Raw genomic sequence first — 16,827 nt, 5'->3', positions numbered from 1 at the left:
GAAGCTGAATTCACTCACTATAACAGAATTTGCAAAGTCAGTGTTGTAGTTACCACTGATCTGAACTGTTTGCTGCTCAGACATGCTCCAAATTTGATGCAGGAAAAGTTCTGAGTAAAATTTATATAACCGAACATCTAACCTCTTCCTACTATGAATTTGCAGTCCAGACATTGTCCATTTTAGTTTCAGAGCAACATAATTAAGGAAAATTATTGCATTTCCTCTCCCATTTAATAATCGATGGTGGATGAGCATATAAGATATGACTGCAAAACATTTTAAAGAAAATTTACAGAGAGGCTTTAGATGCAGGCTTTTGAAGAAGGGCATTACTATACAGTAAAGGCCTGAATGAGAGACACAACAAACATGAATTAATGGAATTTCCCTGCCCAGTGACACAACTGACACAGATTTTGATTTTCAGCCCTCTGATGAGTGTTGGTGCCTGTGCATGCCTGAGAGAACATGCACACAGTCCCTGTGGAAATTGCTAGCCATAAATCTGTTTAAGCCCTGGAAAAAAGTGTCTGGAGTGCGTGAGGAGCTGCAGATGGAATGAGAGAGGAGCAAGAGGGAGTAAAAGTAGAAGTAGCAGGGAAAATGCATTTTATCTTAGTGCTTCTGTAAAAGAACCAATGTCACTCCCACAACTATTTAAGTATTCTTGCTGCTTTAAGAAGGGCATCAAAAAGGGCAAGAAAGACTTTGATTCATACAGTGCTTATTGCAAGTTTGATATATTTTGTTCGGAGAAAAACTGAGTTAACTGGGTCTTCAAAGAAGTTCAGGGGGCTGTCTGAGGTCATTGTACCCTTCTAGTGCATAACCCTACAGACCAAATAGAGTTTAGAGGGCTTTCATGAAGTTCCATCATATGTAACATTAGTAAGTGTTTTCTATTACACCAACAGCTTCAGTGTAATTTTTTTTTATTACAGCTTTAATGTAATATCTGATACAGAAGAGTTTTCCTTCTAAAGGAGATTAGCAAAAGGATTCACAAAGACTCCCTTTTTAAATCAGTGCCACCATTTTTCTCTGAGATTCTTTTTATATCTATTTAATTTACATCAGTGTAACAGAAATTCGTTAGCCAGGTGAAACTGTAGATCAGTGTTGAGAATTTCTCCTAAGCAAAGTCTGGCCAATATTGACTTCAGTGTACAGTAGCAACATGTTTGTGCTGAATGGTGATATGAACTCCCATCTGCAGATGTCAGCTTCTGAACTATTCACGCTGGTCAGGACTGAACATATGGTGGAGCAGTGTTTTTCAAAACTTGGTTCTGCTGGCAAGGATTGGCCTCTTCATGCTTATGGTTGAGGAAGGGAGGAAGAGGAAAAGGGGGAAAAAGCAGTGTAAATCTGTAATCTGACTATCTGCAACTGTGCTTCCTCACAGAAATGCAAGATTTTTGCATCTGGCACTTGTTCTTGTCTGGGTTACCCAGAGGAGAAAAGTGTTGCAAGAGTGAAAAAAGTGATAGAACTGGGGAAATGTAATTTAATTAAAGAAAAACTCAACAAATAAATTATTGAAGAGCCCCACATAAGCCCGCTGAGGTAATTACATAAAACCTGATCTCTGTACACTTGCAAATATTAACAAAATTAAAACAAAACAAAACAAAAGGAATATTCATTATTTACCAATTTAGTTCGATGACACTCTTGAGGGTACAAGCCTTCCCTCAGGTCTGAGGGAGGATGAAAAATCTTCTGTTTTTTTTCCTGTCTTTTTGGAAGGAAAACTTTTTACACCCCTCCATGAAGAATTTTCCTGGAGAACATGGTTAGCTATTTGTCTCATGGCATTGCTGCCTACACCAAAATCTTATTGCCAATATCTGATATGATATTTACTACTTTTATTTTTCAAACCTGGTAGAGAGATTGTGTATCCAATGTTTTGCTTAATTTTCTGAGTACTGTGCTGCTACATCTGAGAACAGACCCTAACCCCTGCAGTTCCTACTTTGTTTATGTTTGTACGTCATCAGGGCTGGCAATCTGCTGCTGCTGAGACCCCATGCAGGTGGAAGTCAGTGACCCTGCATTCTGCTTGTACTGATATGACCCTGAGTCCCCAGTGGCCTCTGTCCCTGGCCAGGTAACTTTACCTGTGCAATTACAGAGTGCCCCTTCATAATCTCTGCTCATTTGTCCTTTCAGAAATCCAGAGGGATCTCCATTAGAGGCTGCTAATTTGTACTCCAGGAATATTTAGTCTGGGAAGTACCTCTTTGCTGTCTGCAACCTAGCAGCCTTTTTTTCCAGAGTGGGAAGCACGTTGGGAAGCACGGTAATGTGGTCAGAGAATCGGGCCATGTGTGGAACATGGGTGCCCTGGAGATTCCTGTCCCCTTTGCCACTGGAGCTGGGGACAGTTGTTATTGCTCTGCGCTTGGCCTTGCAAGTGAGGCTGCTGAGCCAGTGCTTAGGCTGTATCAGCACCAAGGCTTTGTATGGGTTCTGCAAAGCCACTGATGTTTTCAGTACCTAAAACTGCCTGTACAGCACCAGTGCAGCTAAAAATTTGATCCTCAGTGTGTTTACTGATGATGCTGATGAGGTTACCAATTAATGGCACCTAATGGTCTGTTGTAGCAGTGGTTTTGGTGATGGACACAGCTGTCCTCTGGGAGATGTGCTGAGACCATGAACTCATTTTGTATAAGCAAGTGAACAGCTGTTGCCGAAACATCGATAGGAGAGATAAGGTCACATGTTTCATCTCCCTGCCACCCCAAGGCTGTTCCTTGACATAGGCAACAGGTGAAACGAGGAAGCAACTTTAAGGACAAAAGCCCTTGCTGGAGTTGTAGCCAGAGACCTAGACACAAACAGCACTACATCCCATCAGCAGTCCTCTGATTCATCCTCTTTCCCCGACTTTTTGAAATATTTTACCAGTTAACTTGGATTTTGAAGCAATTTTTTAATGTAGATGTTTTGTCACTGTGCAGGGTTGATCTGTGGTGTGGTATGCTTTTGGCACTTCATTGCAGTATGTAACCCTTGGCACTTGCATTTCACACTATGTATTAAAAAAGCTCCCTCTGCCAGCAGCCTTACATCAGAGGCTTATGAGTATCCAGAATATAATTTAAAAAAAAAAAATATATATTTAATATATATAATTTCACAGGCAGCGCTTTGGGGTAATGAGTTCTTATTATTTAAGCTTCACTTTAGTGTTAAGTTACTTTTGGTGTACAGTAGTTGCATTTCATCAGTCTGAAAAAAGGTGGCATTATAGATCTACATTGCATTCCCCTAGTGCTTGAGTACCTGTAAAGTATAGCACACTTTAAATTGTAATCTAGCAACTGTTCATGTTTGGAGCATGACAGGAATGTTAAGAGTTAACATTTATTTAGTAGCTTACCCATTTCTTTTTGCTGAGCTGATGACAATACCTGATCTTATAATTTAGGAAAAAATTCTGAACATATTAAGCAGGCTTACACTAGGGTTCACACCCATTCATTTTAAAATTCACAGTCAAAAAAATTTGAGAAGAATTAGTTGGTTTATCCTTTTACTATTATTTGGGAAAAGCAAATCTTTTCATGCTCAGCAGATACAAAGAACTGTCTTTGAGACTTGAGACTAAAGTTAAAGTTTTGTATGTATTATAATTGCTACTAACTTCTGGGAATAAAATTTCATGTAAATCACTGTACAGTGTGCTAAGATGTTGGAGTGGGGACCTGAATTCCCTTCCCTTTAAAACACTCACCAGGAGTAGCTGACCCTTCCAGATTAGCTGTGAGATTGAAAAGGCAGTTATTCTGCCAAACATTTAGCTTGGCATTGCAGTCTTCTCTGGAAAAGTCCTGGAGCAACTGTTCACAGCTTGGCAGATATAATTATCAGATAAAAATGTATAAAGATTGGAAAGACATGAAAAAGACAATGTAATTTCAGTATTCATACACTTAGTGGACCCTTGTGCTTCAGTGAGTTTTGTCCTTCAGTTTTTTTATTTAGTCTGATGGTATGTTTACAGTTTTTTCAACAGCTGAAGAAATCTGTACAGAACGATTACCTCCAGCCTTAGAATATCTTCTTTTAAACTTATTCAGTGTCTTAGGAGAAATCTTACAGTTATATTAATACTTACCTCTATGTTGAGTTTTGCTTTCAGTAAAAGAATAAAATGCTACTTTAATGGGATGAATTTTCACACACTTTCATCTTGTTTCATGATAGAACTGAAACGTTGACAGCTTTTTAAGCTTAAAATCTGCAATTTCTTAGAATTTACAGTATTACAGAAAACTCTGGTAGAAGGTCCTTATACTTAGATGAATCCTTTAATGAGTCATGAAGAAGGAATACGCGCATTAAAACTTTGGTTGTGAATGTGAACTTAAACAAAAAAGCTTCAGTTAGTTTGGCTCTCTGTTCACTTACCCTTGATGTCCAAGCTAGGTTTATTAGATCTCAGCTGCTTACCAAACAATGGGTTTGAAGAGGTCAAATGAAGCATGCTGGATGTTTCCAGACCTGTCATTATTATTTTTTTAAAAAATCAACTTCAAAGTCAAAACTTAATTCTTTCTAATAGAATACTAACCCATTAGAAAAGAGACGGTATCCTTCAGGGAACAGGAAATAACACAATCTGGTTATCAACAAAGGAAATGGTAATTGCTTCTCTTTTAAAATATAAGCTTTAGAAAAAACTGAAACTTCCTAAGATCAGAAATTATTTCTGAGACAATTTTTCAAAATTAAGAATTTGTAAGTAAATTATAGTAAAGTTCATGTTAACAAAAAATTTAATTGAAGAAATTGCTTTCTTTTACAATTTGCAGATTTTGCTTTGTTATTGTTGCTATTATTATAAATTGACCATAAAATTTTCAGCTTTGAAATGCAAACTGCCATTCCCCTGCAGTTGTAATATGTGCTTTTCCTCTTTCTCTCTGTCCAATTCTAGCTTTGGTTCAATTGAAATTGTCACACGCATTTCACTCAATATGATGCATGTAGTGCCTGGCTTACTTTTTCATGTACTAAATACACTAACTCAGTGAACTTTTGTAGACAGAATAGAGCATTAATTTGCTTTCTCTGTCAAAAAATAAAATAAAAAAGGCCAGCTGATATCAGGCTGCATGTAATGATGGAAGCATCATCTGTTGTTTTAACAGGCTAAGTAGGCAGGAATTTGCTAGAGAAGGAAGCATGTAGAAGGAGTAATGTGGCAAATAAGGTCTCTGTTTCAGAATCAGTGTTTGTTCAGCTTCTTTCTGATCTCCCAAGTCACACTAGGGCTGTGTGTATCCCTGAGCTAGGTAGTTATGTAGCTTTCTCATCAGTTTGGGTAATGTTCATCTCAGTGTGTGTGTGTGTGTGTGAAATCCTTGTTGCCTTATTAAGGAAACTATGTCTGCATTTACATTGGCATTTTAGTTTGGAAAACAAGTATGTCTTTGGAACAAAGCCCCTGACTGTGCTTGCTGGGCTTTGTTTCACAGTGTAATATTTTTTCAGTACAGAAACAGACTCCTTTCAGAAAGAAAACTGGCATTTTATAGACATGCACCTACTGGTTTGTGACAAGAATTGTGTCCATTGCAGAGGTCCAGAAATGCTTACAGTGCAGCGTGAGCTCCTTGGTATCATGTGCTGTGCCTCACTTGATGATGGAGATCCAGCTTGTGGTGTTTTGTTAGCCTGCAGTTTTGGACTTCACAAACAGTAAAGTGTTACCCAGCTTCTGACCCTCTTTTGTTCAGAAGGGTTGTGTAAATGTTTAAACAACAAAGGGGAAAAAAAATAATCAGGTGCTGAGGGAAAAGGGTATTCAGACCTCCGTTAAGAAGCAACTCTTAACTGTGAAGAGTGAACTGCAACCAGAGCTCTGCCTGTCCTGTGTTCCTCATAGGGTTTCCTGCCATTCCTTTAAGGCTCTGAGTACTGGCGTCTTTTTGTGATTACCTCTTGTTTCCCATGTATACGCTTGTTTTTGGTAGGAGACTCAAGAGTTAGTACATGCACTCCATGTTTTAGTTCAAATATCTTCTGCACTCTCATTGATGACAGATTTACCTTTCACAGAATGGGTCAGGTTGGAAGGGACCACTGTGGCCCTCTGGCCCAACCTCCCTGCTCAAGCAGGGTCATCCTAAAGCACATGGCACAGGATTGTGTCCAGACAGTTCTTGAGTATCTCCAGTGAGGGGGGCACCACATCCTCTCTGGGCAATCTGTTCCAGTGCGTGGTCACTGTGCAGTAGTTCTTCCTCATATTCAGGCGGAACTTCCTGTGCATCAATTTCCACCTCTTGCCATCCATATACACTTCTGAAGAAAGATGAGAAAGAAAAGTTTTTGTCCTTTAATATGGAAAGAGCATTAAATATCTCAGAGGCCACTGGCCAGGTTATTATCCTATTCATGCCAAAGGAACCTCTGAAAATATCTTTGAAAATATTTTATGTATCATGAAATAGTCTCTGGGCCTGTTTTACCATGCTTCAAGAAAAAACAGGTGACAGACCTTCCTTTTACAGTTTGGCAAGTTGAGTTTCACAACCCATTCTCTCTACTTGCTAGAGCTCAATTTAATGAAGCTAATGATCCACACCAGATGATGGCCTCACCTGAAATGACTCAGTAGGGTAGCCCTTTTGAGTGGGATATTTTAGACTTGTAGGGCACACAGCATTCACCCTTCACTGTTTATGGACAGAGATTTGGCTCTGGTGCTTTCCTGTCATCTGGAACAGTTCAAGAGATAAAGGAGAAAGGGACTTTGCTCAGTATTGATTTACTGTATTGGTCGTTTGGAACTCACCTCTCAAGCCAGTCCAGTGTGAGAACTTTTTGTCACCTTCAGCTTTCATAATGCACCAAAACTTTATGCCTGTTGTTTAGTTTTAGTCTCTCATCTGAAAGGTTAAATAAATTTACCATTTTTCTTCACTTTATTCTCTTTGTTTTCATGATCTATGTCTATAATTGGCTCGACTCATTGCTGCCATGTCCTACCTTAATTGTTTAGTTCTTGTAGTATGTTTTTTCCAAAGGGGGAACTTGTCAGCTGGAAATGGTTATGGTGTGTATTTGTTTTAATATAACTCTGATTTTTCCTGTCTCCATCTGCTGGTAAAAAATGAGATTTGCCATTCAAATATGATAGAATGAGGAACAGAAACTGTAAATTTCAAATAATAAATATCCCTTTTGCTATTATAGACACTTTCCATTTGGAAACGGATAGAAATGATCAGTTTATTTATTTTAGGCTATTTAATAATAGCTACCAAATACTAATAACTTTTGCTCTTTTGTGGATTTTCACTGTGCTGACAGGAATGAGTCAGATATTCAAATGGATGTACTCATAACCTGGGAGTTCAAATACATGGGCTGATTAAAGTAATTTGTTCATTTCTATGGGAGTAAGAGGCATTATAAAACAGTCATCCCTATTTTTAAATATCAGTATTTTTTACAGTTATTGAACAAGCAGATAAAAGATATAATGGACAATGGGATTTTCAATATGTTCATTTGTTTTGAATTATTTCTGCAGACAGATATGTAGGGTTCATGTTATACATCAACTACCTTTGCTTCCTCCTAACACTTTCCATACAAAATTTTCCTATCTTGAACGCAGAGGGAGTAAAACATCTACATACAATCACATCAGGAGCTCATTATGCATGAACTAACAACATGTTGGGCCATAAACAAAACCTTTTGTTAATTCAGGGTACAGTGTTTCAGTCAGCAAAAGACTTTGCTTCTCACCCAGGGGAAATTCAAAATGTGGTACGACTCAGCAGAGGTGTGAGGACATAAATGAGCTTTAATTCTGCTGCTGTCTGAACTGATTATACGAGAAAAATATTACACATCATATTTCTACATTCAAAGCAATTTTAGATTTATCTGTGATTTATATTATGTAATGAAATATTTAGGTGCATTGTTATTTGCATCTACTCTTAACGTTTTGTAGGTTCTTCTGGCTTTGATGCTTTTACAACAGAGGTTTTTATAGACCTGAACATTTTCTATAAAACTACCAACCAAGACTTTCCTTTTATTTTCTATTTCTGCCTATCATGTCTTTATAGGAATATTTTTCAAATGCTGTCAAGATGCTGATAGTTATATTCATTCACAAAGCAAGAGGGTGTTTTATGAGACCTATTTTCTCCTAGAAATTTCAACAGGAGATGGGGCAGCTATTCTCAAGCAAGGAATTGCAAGCACTTTTGTTTCAGTGGCATTAATTTTAAAGGCTTGTATTAAATTTTTTCTCTTCTGCAAAGTAACTATAAAAATGACAACCTTTCATTTAATAGATATTTTTGCTGCCTTAAGAGTTTTATCTATTTGCTTTACTGGCAAACTTTCTTCCTTTCTTTACTCTGACAAGCCCTGTAGATTCAACCTCAATAAAAGTGACTGCCTGTCTCCCCAACCGTCCTGGTCCAATGGGATCCTTAGCACTTTCTGGAAGGTTTACAACTCCCTGTAAAATTCAGTTCTGTTTAGAAATTTATTCTCTGTCTAGATATCTAAAAAAAAAAAAAAAAAAAGGAAATAACTTTAATCTCAGAGTAGGAATAGATTTTGTAGTGCTAAAAATGAAAAGAAACCTTTCTTTATTGTTATCTTAAGAGCATAGGGAGATCTCTGGATATACATAAAACCAAGAGTAAACAGGAAAAACTGTAATAGAAAGAGTAAAATGAAGTAACATCTCACTGACAGAAATTGAAACCATTCCAGCAGCTGTAAGGATGAATGTAGTTTGTCAATGTCTGTCACACTGCTGGCCAGAGAGGCATTTGGGACAACTGGTTTAGGACAGGGCACAGCACACTTCAGTGACGGCTGAAAAGAGAGGGGTGAAATGGCCTGAAAGACTGAGAGTCTAAGTCCAATGCTTGAGGTAAAGCATTCAGTGAAGCTTCCATTCCAGAGTAATTTTTGAAAGTGAGGCTTGGACTCCTTCCATGCTGAATAAAAAGTCCTAAAAATACCTCAGTGATTTATAAATATCCTCCTTGCTATTCCAGAGTTGTTACTGTCCAACTCACTTTGAAAGTGGTATTTAGGCTTCCTAGAATTATGAAGAAGAAACTCAATTAAATCTAGTCTACCCAAGACAGGATTTACTCATAGTATCCCTGATAGATATTTGCCTAACCTGGTCTCAAAATCCTCCTATGACATATATCCCACAGCCTCCCCAGGCAAACTGTTACTGTACTTGACTATCCACATCAATAGTAAGTTTTTCCAAATGTCTGATGTAAATCTCCTGTGCTGTGATTTAAGCCTGTTATTTGCCCTGTCCCTTGTGGACATTTCTTAGCCTTTCAGTCATGGGAATAGCATTATGATGCATTCTCTCATTCATTTTTTTTAGCCTTAGTTGAGGCTAAAAACCTGTCCCCTTAGGCACTGTGAAATTTTTTACCCCAAGTCAGCTTATAAAGCAGAGCTGCTTTGTTAAAGCCTTTATAAAACAGCAATTTCATGATAAAAGTGTAGTGTAATGGCATATGTCAGGAAAGCCTGATATAACTGCATCCACTTCAGAGAGTTCATGGTTTAAATGGAGATTTGAGGTTTTATTGTTTGTCTGTTTTTTTACCTATTGGGATGTCAGTATGGAATATCAAAAGTGTCCGTAAGTAGCTACCTTATTCAAATTACTCAGGTGGCTTATTGCTTCTGCAGCTGAGGCTTACAGCTCTGCACAGTATTGTGTGTTGCTGGATGAACTGAACAGTTCACTCACAGCACCTTGACACTTTCTGCAGCATTGCTGGTGTTCTGAATCAAGGTCTACCTTATTGTCTTAGACAGCACCAAGCAGGATGAAGCCAACTTAGCCATGTCCAGGCTCCTCTAGATAAAGTTACAGATGTAGATATTGAATTACAGCCCTGTTTTCCCCTGAAGCAGTTTCTACTCTGTTTAAACCATTTCTTTCCTACCCTTTTTGATTGAAAAGGTTTGGAAAGTTTGTACTCATTTCCTAGCACTTCAATTAAGAGTCATGACAACTTGTGCAGACTTTTCTTCTATGTATTTTTAGAAGTACTATCAAAGCTTATTGATTTAATCAGATACAGGAAGAAATATCCCTTCAAGAGCACCCCCAGACCATACCTGCCAGCCTTTGGGTGTCCATGTCTGGGGAGGGAGGTAGGAGGACCCTTAGAGAGAGCGCTGCACACTATGGCCACCAAAAGCAGCAAAATGAGTTTAATTTCCAAGTTTCTTTAAATGTATTCATAATGTTTGCATGTGTCAGCTCTGCTGAGCTGGCATCTCAGGTTTTAAATTAATATTGTTGTAATGCATTTCTTTTTAATTAAAAAAGAGAGCTCCCTGGTAGGAAATTTCATAAAACAAAACTCATTAGTAATAAACAGATTAAATCTTTGTCAGTTAATCAACACTATAAACTTCTGAGTATTTGGAGAGCAGTGTGAGATAGCACTGTCGTCATAATAAGAGTGTTTAAAATCATCATGGATCCCACTGTGCTGTTTGGGTGGTGAAAAAATAATGATTGATGATGGGCCCTCCCTACAGTGCTCACATGTGAATTCCCCTAAAGATTAAAGCTGCAAAGATCTGAATTTGATGTTGGGTCTATCTCTAAAGCAAATTTGTTTGTTTGTTTGTTTGTTTTTTTAAATAGTAGGCAATGGTGATGGATAGTACCAAGCAAATTCTTAATGAAGCTTAAACCAAAACCTGACACAATGCCACAAAGTTTTTGAGCTGGTGGTCAGTGACGGATCATGGGCTGGGAGCTTCACAGCTTTCTCAGATCAAGTGTTCCCAGCAGATCTGAGGCTTTAACCAGTGGTGGAGATTGCCCTGCAAATTCCTTATGTTCTTCCACCCTGAATCCTCAGCACAGTCATTTCCATCAGAACTGTGTCAGTCCTTCCATCACCCGTGTGCTGGGGTTCTGCCCAGGTCCAGCTGTCTTTTGGGAATAATGAACACAATGGAAGAGACCATGTAGCTTTGGGCAGGGATCCCTCTGAAGAAGGTTGGACATACTAGACCAGGATAGGGCATAACTTGTCTGGCTGTTAGTGTATCGACACCTCCTAACCCACTGTCACTTGGAATAATGCACATTTAGAAGGTTACTCTCTGAAGGCATTGACATTTTCTCCATTACTACCAGGAACAAGTCAAAGCTCCTCTATGTCACCCCGGCAGGTTCTTTGGAGCCTTCTTTCTTCTTGGGATTATTTGGGTTCTTCCTTTGAAAAGTATGAAAAATGGAAGTGGGCTGGAATAAAAATAGGGGGAGTGAGAAAAATGAATCATGTTTGTCCACATACAGCAAACTCAGTGGAGTGGGTTAGCAAGAAGTTATGATTGGGGGACAGCAAGTGGGAGTCATACATAATTATTACCTCTTAATTCCTCATCTTTGTCTTGGTCATTGAAGCCATAATTGCATGTGTTTTGTTGTAGAAGTGCCCATGTAAATCAGTTTTGTTGTGGCATGAACTAAACGAACAGTAATGGTATTATAAAATATATTCCATTTGGAACACTGTAATTTCTTAAAATACACAGTGAGTGTTAGGTTATACTGCTGCCTCCAAAGATCTAAATTCAAATACAGTGTTGGAGTACAAGTGAATTGGCCATTCTTATTTTATTCTTCATACACTGCTATTTTACTACAAACTGCAGCCTGCTTGATAGATGTCTATTCTGGAAAAATAAGAGTTCCAGTTCCTGTTCCTTCATTAGAACTGAGTCCATATGTAGCTGTAAAACAAAAAAACCCCTCACTTGGATGGTTCTGTTAAAAAGGCGGGAGCCAAACTGCACTGGTTAATTTCAGAGATGCTGGGGACTGTTTCTTTTCAGAAATCTTTAGCTACCATGACACTATCACTTTCAAAAATCAGATGCTAGGTGTTCTCACTTTTCCACTTCTTCCAACTGGACATCTCTGTGCAAAAGCAGAAAATATTTAAAATATCCCTTTCCTTTCTTCATATTGTGGTATGTCTTCATATAGTATATTTTCAAGCAATTTTTGCAGGGACAATTTTTTTATAACAACTTCCTTTGTATTCATAATTACAGTCAGCTCTTTGAATTAAAACCTTTTATTAAACACCTTTATGAAATACTAGGCACAGATTTACTGGCAAGGGAATGAGAGAATAAAAGAGCTGTTGCATCCTTACTAACAACCACATAATGTATTTTTGTGCTGTGTATTTGGGACTGCTTCTGCCTTTGAATCATGTTTGTGCATTTGGAGAGGGAAGCACAGATACTTTTTGTTTTGTTTTTTTAAATACTGGAGTGGAAGATCACTTCCTATCGAGGCCAAATGCCCTGGTTTGCCAAAATGGGCTGCTTGCAAGGGTCTATGTGATCCTTCTTATCACACAGCTTTCCTACAATACTGTGTCTGTTATTTTCAGGGTGGGTAATCTTCAGATATTAATGTGTCTTTAACTCCCTTCTAAAAAAGGACAATGTGTCTCATGATTATCATAATTTGTCTATTCTTGTCTCCCTTACTTTTTCTGTTCTCTTGTTTTTTTTTTCCTTTTCAGGATGGAGTAGGTGTAGATGAGAAGCTGTCTTTACGGCGGGTGGCCGTCGTGGAAGATTTCTTTGACATTATTTATTCCATGCATGTTGAAACTGGGCCAAATGGAGAACAAATCAGAAAACATGCTGGACAAAAGAGAACATATAAAGCAGTAAGTAAAAAAACAGCTAAAAGTGAACACGAGTTTCTAAAAATGTGAGTTATTTGGGTTTAGTCACATGGCATGAGATTCATGGGGTTTTTTTTTCCAACTAGATTAGTACTGACACCCTCACCCTCAAAATGATTTCAGAGATCTTTCATTAGTGAATGAAAACATATCGTTTAGAAAACACTTTTGCTGTGCAATAAGGGCCACATCCACTGACTGCACTAGAGATTCTCTCATTTGTACAAGAAGAGAATTTGCTATTTCTGTAATGGTTTCACTATTTTTCTAATAGCTCTGTATTAATTAATTGCTATTAAATGGATGAAGTGTTAAAGAAGACTTAGAAGGTATTGTCACAACTTGGCTAAATGGATTGCTGTATTTCAGCATATAAGTGCAGGTGCCTTATAGTTTATTGCTGCAGACTAAGTAATATCTGATGGTTTAATGGTATGAAAACTTGTAAATGTCCTAAATGCAAAGGGCTGGAAAACTACTAGCTACTATAAGGAAAATGTTAAGGGGCACTTCCCATACCTGCATAAACTGACTGAGTAGAGAGAAAATATTATTTCTAAAATTTTAATAGCATAAATACAGTCTTGAAATAGCTGTAAATAGCTTTGGTGATTAGTGACCCAAATATAAGACGTTACTGTCTCATGGAGAACTAATGAAACATTTGCTGCACTTTCCCAAAGTGCTTAAAATGCATGGTGCTGCCTGGATTTGGGTGACCAACTTTCCATGTGCAGGGCTGTGATAGTGCCAGGCACACTCAGAGGTTGATCCTGACCCACCTGCCCAGCTGTTTCCAGTTGCTGAAGCACCAGAGGCTATCCCAGGTGGGCAGGGCAGGGGTGCCCAGCCAGGGCCCATCACACTCCCCTGACCAGACTGCAGGGCATCCAAGGCAATTCTCCCCCTGGTCCCAGGGGAATGAGGCTGGCAGGGAGCTGTGGACATGGCCCTGAGGTGACCTATCACCCTGAACACAGCTCTTCATCGTAAAAACAGCCTGCAGTTATGTGAGCTGTTTTTCATCAAAGGTCACCAGAATATGGGGAAGCTCCATGTTTCTGATTCAATGTTGGCTGTATGAAACAGCTGTTTTTCCATTACTATTTTTTTCACCCAGACAGCAATCTTTTCTCTGTATCTGTGAATCCCTTCGCAGATATTTTATTTATAGGCTATTTCAGATGGTTTGTTGTGGGATAAGCTTTTGGCAAAAATTCTTATAATTTGTTCCCAGAGGTATTGACCTTAAGATAGACATATAAAAACATCTTTCATCTGGGTGTGCTTTTGTAGGGCTTGGAGTGTTATTTCAGGTTGAACTAACGCAAAATCTCTACATTAATTTTCATCTGGCACCTCAGACATTTTGATACTTCGTCTTCTCTTTCAGAAAGCATTAGAAAAGTGATGTTTTCCATTGATCTTTCTATTTTGCTTTACCTCACTAGGCTGTCCAAAGGTATAGGTCACAAACACCTTAGAGTAATACACAGCTATAAGGACTGCTGCCAACTATAAATACCATACTTCAAGTCATCATCCCACAAACATATGCCAAGTGTTATATTTACTACTGTGAGAATCCCATGATTGCAGGTCAGATAGGAAATTTGTTTGTTGTGAATAGCATGAAAGACTAGTGTATCTTCGGTGAGAAGAACTATTTGTGCAGATTCAGCAGCCTATACAGCAGTTTCAACTATTGTCAACTTTTATTGCAATTGAGACATGAGCCTGTTGCATCATTAAGGATGCAAAAAAGTAAGTTTTTGACATTATCAGTCTGCAATATTTGTGCATTCATGTAATTGTTTATCAATTTATCAAGGGTATTTGGTCATCTTTCCCAGTGACAGGATTCACATATATAATTTTGAAAGAGTTCCATTGGCTAAAAAAAATGGAAAAAGGACTCCAGAAGAAACAAATTCCAATTCTTGCTCACTATTCTGACATAAGAATTAGGTTAAGTAAACAAGCATCAAACTCTACCAGACCATCTGGGGAAACGCATGCTCCTTTACTGGACCTGTCCATGAACATGCCTTTAGTAAATTAAGAGCTGTAGAGTCAGTGTGTTCCAGGAAGGCAGGCAGTATCTACCTCCTCTGTGACACTGTAAGGATGAAAAAGGTAATATCTCAGGTAACTGTCTCCCAAAACATTATACTCTAAAAGCTTTATAAATCGAACTGAAGTACATTGGCGGGGTCTAATTTCATAAAGTGAATCTGGAATAAGATTGATTTAGTCTTATTTCTTTATTCACATGTCAGAAGTGAATCATCCCTGAGATCTCTGCATGTATTTATCATGCATAAGTAATCACCAAATAGTTTGAGTGAAGAACTTTTATAGGAGACTGTATGCTACAACTGCTATTTGTAATTCATCCCGGCATGATATGGTCGCATTGCTTCTGTTCTCTAACTGGATAACCTAAACCTTTTAACAGAGAAATGATGGGGAGAAAACACCACAATTTTGGTACAAAAATTCCTGAACTTCTGAAGTTCAGAAATACTGTCATGGATTTTCAGTACCTAAGTATATCTGACAAATTAATGGCATAGCCCTTGAGAATTGCAATATATTGATTTTAAGTAATTAATTTGCTTGTATATGTGTGAGTCTCATTTTCAATTGTGAACCTGCTCCACTCAAAGTTTTGAATACTGCTCAAGCATGATTGGAAGTATAATAAAATTGTCGAAGGTGACTTAATTAGCTACTGTCTTCATTCACATAGGATAACAAATTTGGTATAGCTAGAGTATTTTTAATTTTTGATAGTCACCCTGGGTGCTGGAGTGCTAAAATACATCAGAATATCTCTCTAAAAGTGTTTTCAGAACACTTGACAAACTCAGGGAATCTGCAATGACTTAAGTTAACTGCGTGGAAATGCATGATATTTTTACAACTGATTGATTTGTGTGGAACTTCCTGCACTGGCACTGTGCAGGAAGATAAATAGGATGTGGTACTTGAGACCTCTTAAAGAGCAGCATACTGGAAAGAACCTTTCCATTTTAATTGGGGCAGCAATGTACCCAGCTCACACTTCAGGATTTTTGGCGCAAACCCCTAGATAAATTAAGAAAGTATCAGTCCTTCATTATTTAAGTTTGGAATAAGGTCCCATTCTCTTCTCCTCTGCGCACTGAAAGACCAGAAGGGAATTGTATAAACTCTATGTGTATGATGTGGGAGAGTTTTCAAGGTTTGAAAATATGCAAAACAGGAGGAGTGTCCTGTGTCATTGGCAGGTTTTATTCATCTTGGGTGCCTGACTTGTCTACAAGGTAAGGTTGATATACTGTGTTCCTTGCCAGTATAACATCTATACCAGCAAATAACCCAGGTATAAAATGAAACCAAGAACTTCAAATCATATCCAAAGTATGCCAGACTGAAGGAATAATTAATGTGGTGCTTTTAAATTCTGCTCTTTCCCCTGTTCGCAGGTAAGTTTACAAACAGGGAAAACAGTGGGGGTCTTGATCTGGGGGATAATTCTCTCACAAAGGCAGGATGTGTGACACCAGGCCTGGCCAAGTTGGTTGCTCAGGAGGGGCACAGGGGACTAGGGAGATTCAGAAGGTGAAAAGAGCACATTCCTCAGGGCAAGGCAAAACAGCAGTGCCCAGAGAGGTCCATGCCTGTCCCGCATTCCCCTGGGTCCTCTGCTGGGCCTCACAGGAGATGGAGTGAAATGCTGATGCAAGCAATGTTGTCAGGAGAAAGTACCAGCATTTCGCAGGGGTATGTCCTCTAGCAGTTGCTGCCACAGCTCAGTGTTTAAGAGGAACTGCTTTGCTTCGGGGTAGTACTTTTCAGTCTGCGTTCCCAGGGAGTTATTTTTGTATAGGCATCTCACTCTGAAAGGAGAACTGTGGCATCAAACTGGAGATGAGGATGCATGGCAGAGAAGTGTTCAGGAAAAGAATCCATCTGGTGTATTTGGGAAAGGCATTCAACAAGTGCATAGAAAGCTTTCTCTGCCTTTGTAGAACTACATTTCTTGATTTAAACTATTCATCTGTGTCTA

At 38.5% G+C, this 16,827-nt stretch overlaps 1 protein-coding gene across 5 annotated transcripts in view; it reads left to right on the top strand.

Moving 5' to 3' along the window:
* Positions 1-16,827, top strand: part of NOL4 (nucleolar protein 4) — a 187,369-nt gene that overhangs the window by 22,277 nt on the left and 148,265 nt on the right. For 4 of the 5 annotated variants that reach the window (XM_062488763.1, XM_062488754.1, XM_062488738.1 and 1 more), the window contains exon 2: positions 12,606-12,755. In XM_062488763.1, coding sequence (XP_062344747.1) covers positions 12,606-12,755 — 150 coding nt within the window. Of the gene's footprint in view, positions 1-12,204; positions 12,756-16,827 lie in introns of those variants that run through there. The other variant, XM_062488746.1, reaches the window with a different exon arrangement.

Source organism: Cinclus cinclus, chromosome 1, assembly GCF_963662255.1.
Source record: "Cinclus cinclus chromosome 1, bCinCin1.1, whole genome shotgun sequence".
NCBI lineage: Eukaryota > Metazoa > Chordata > Aves > Passeriformes > Cinclidae > Cinclus > Cinclus cinclus.
The sequence above is the reverse complement of the archived record's forward strand: the minus strand, read 5'-3'. Positions and strand labels throughout refer to the sequence as shown.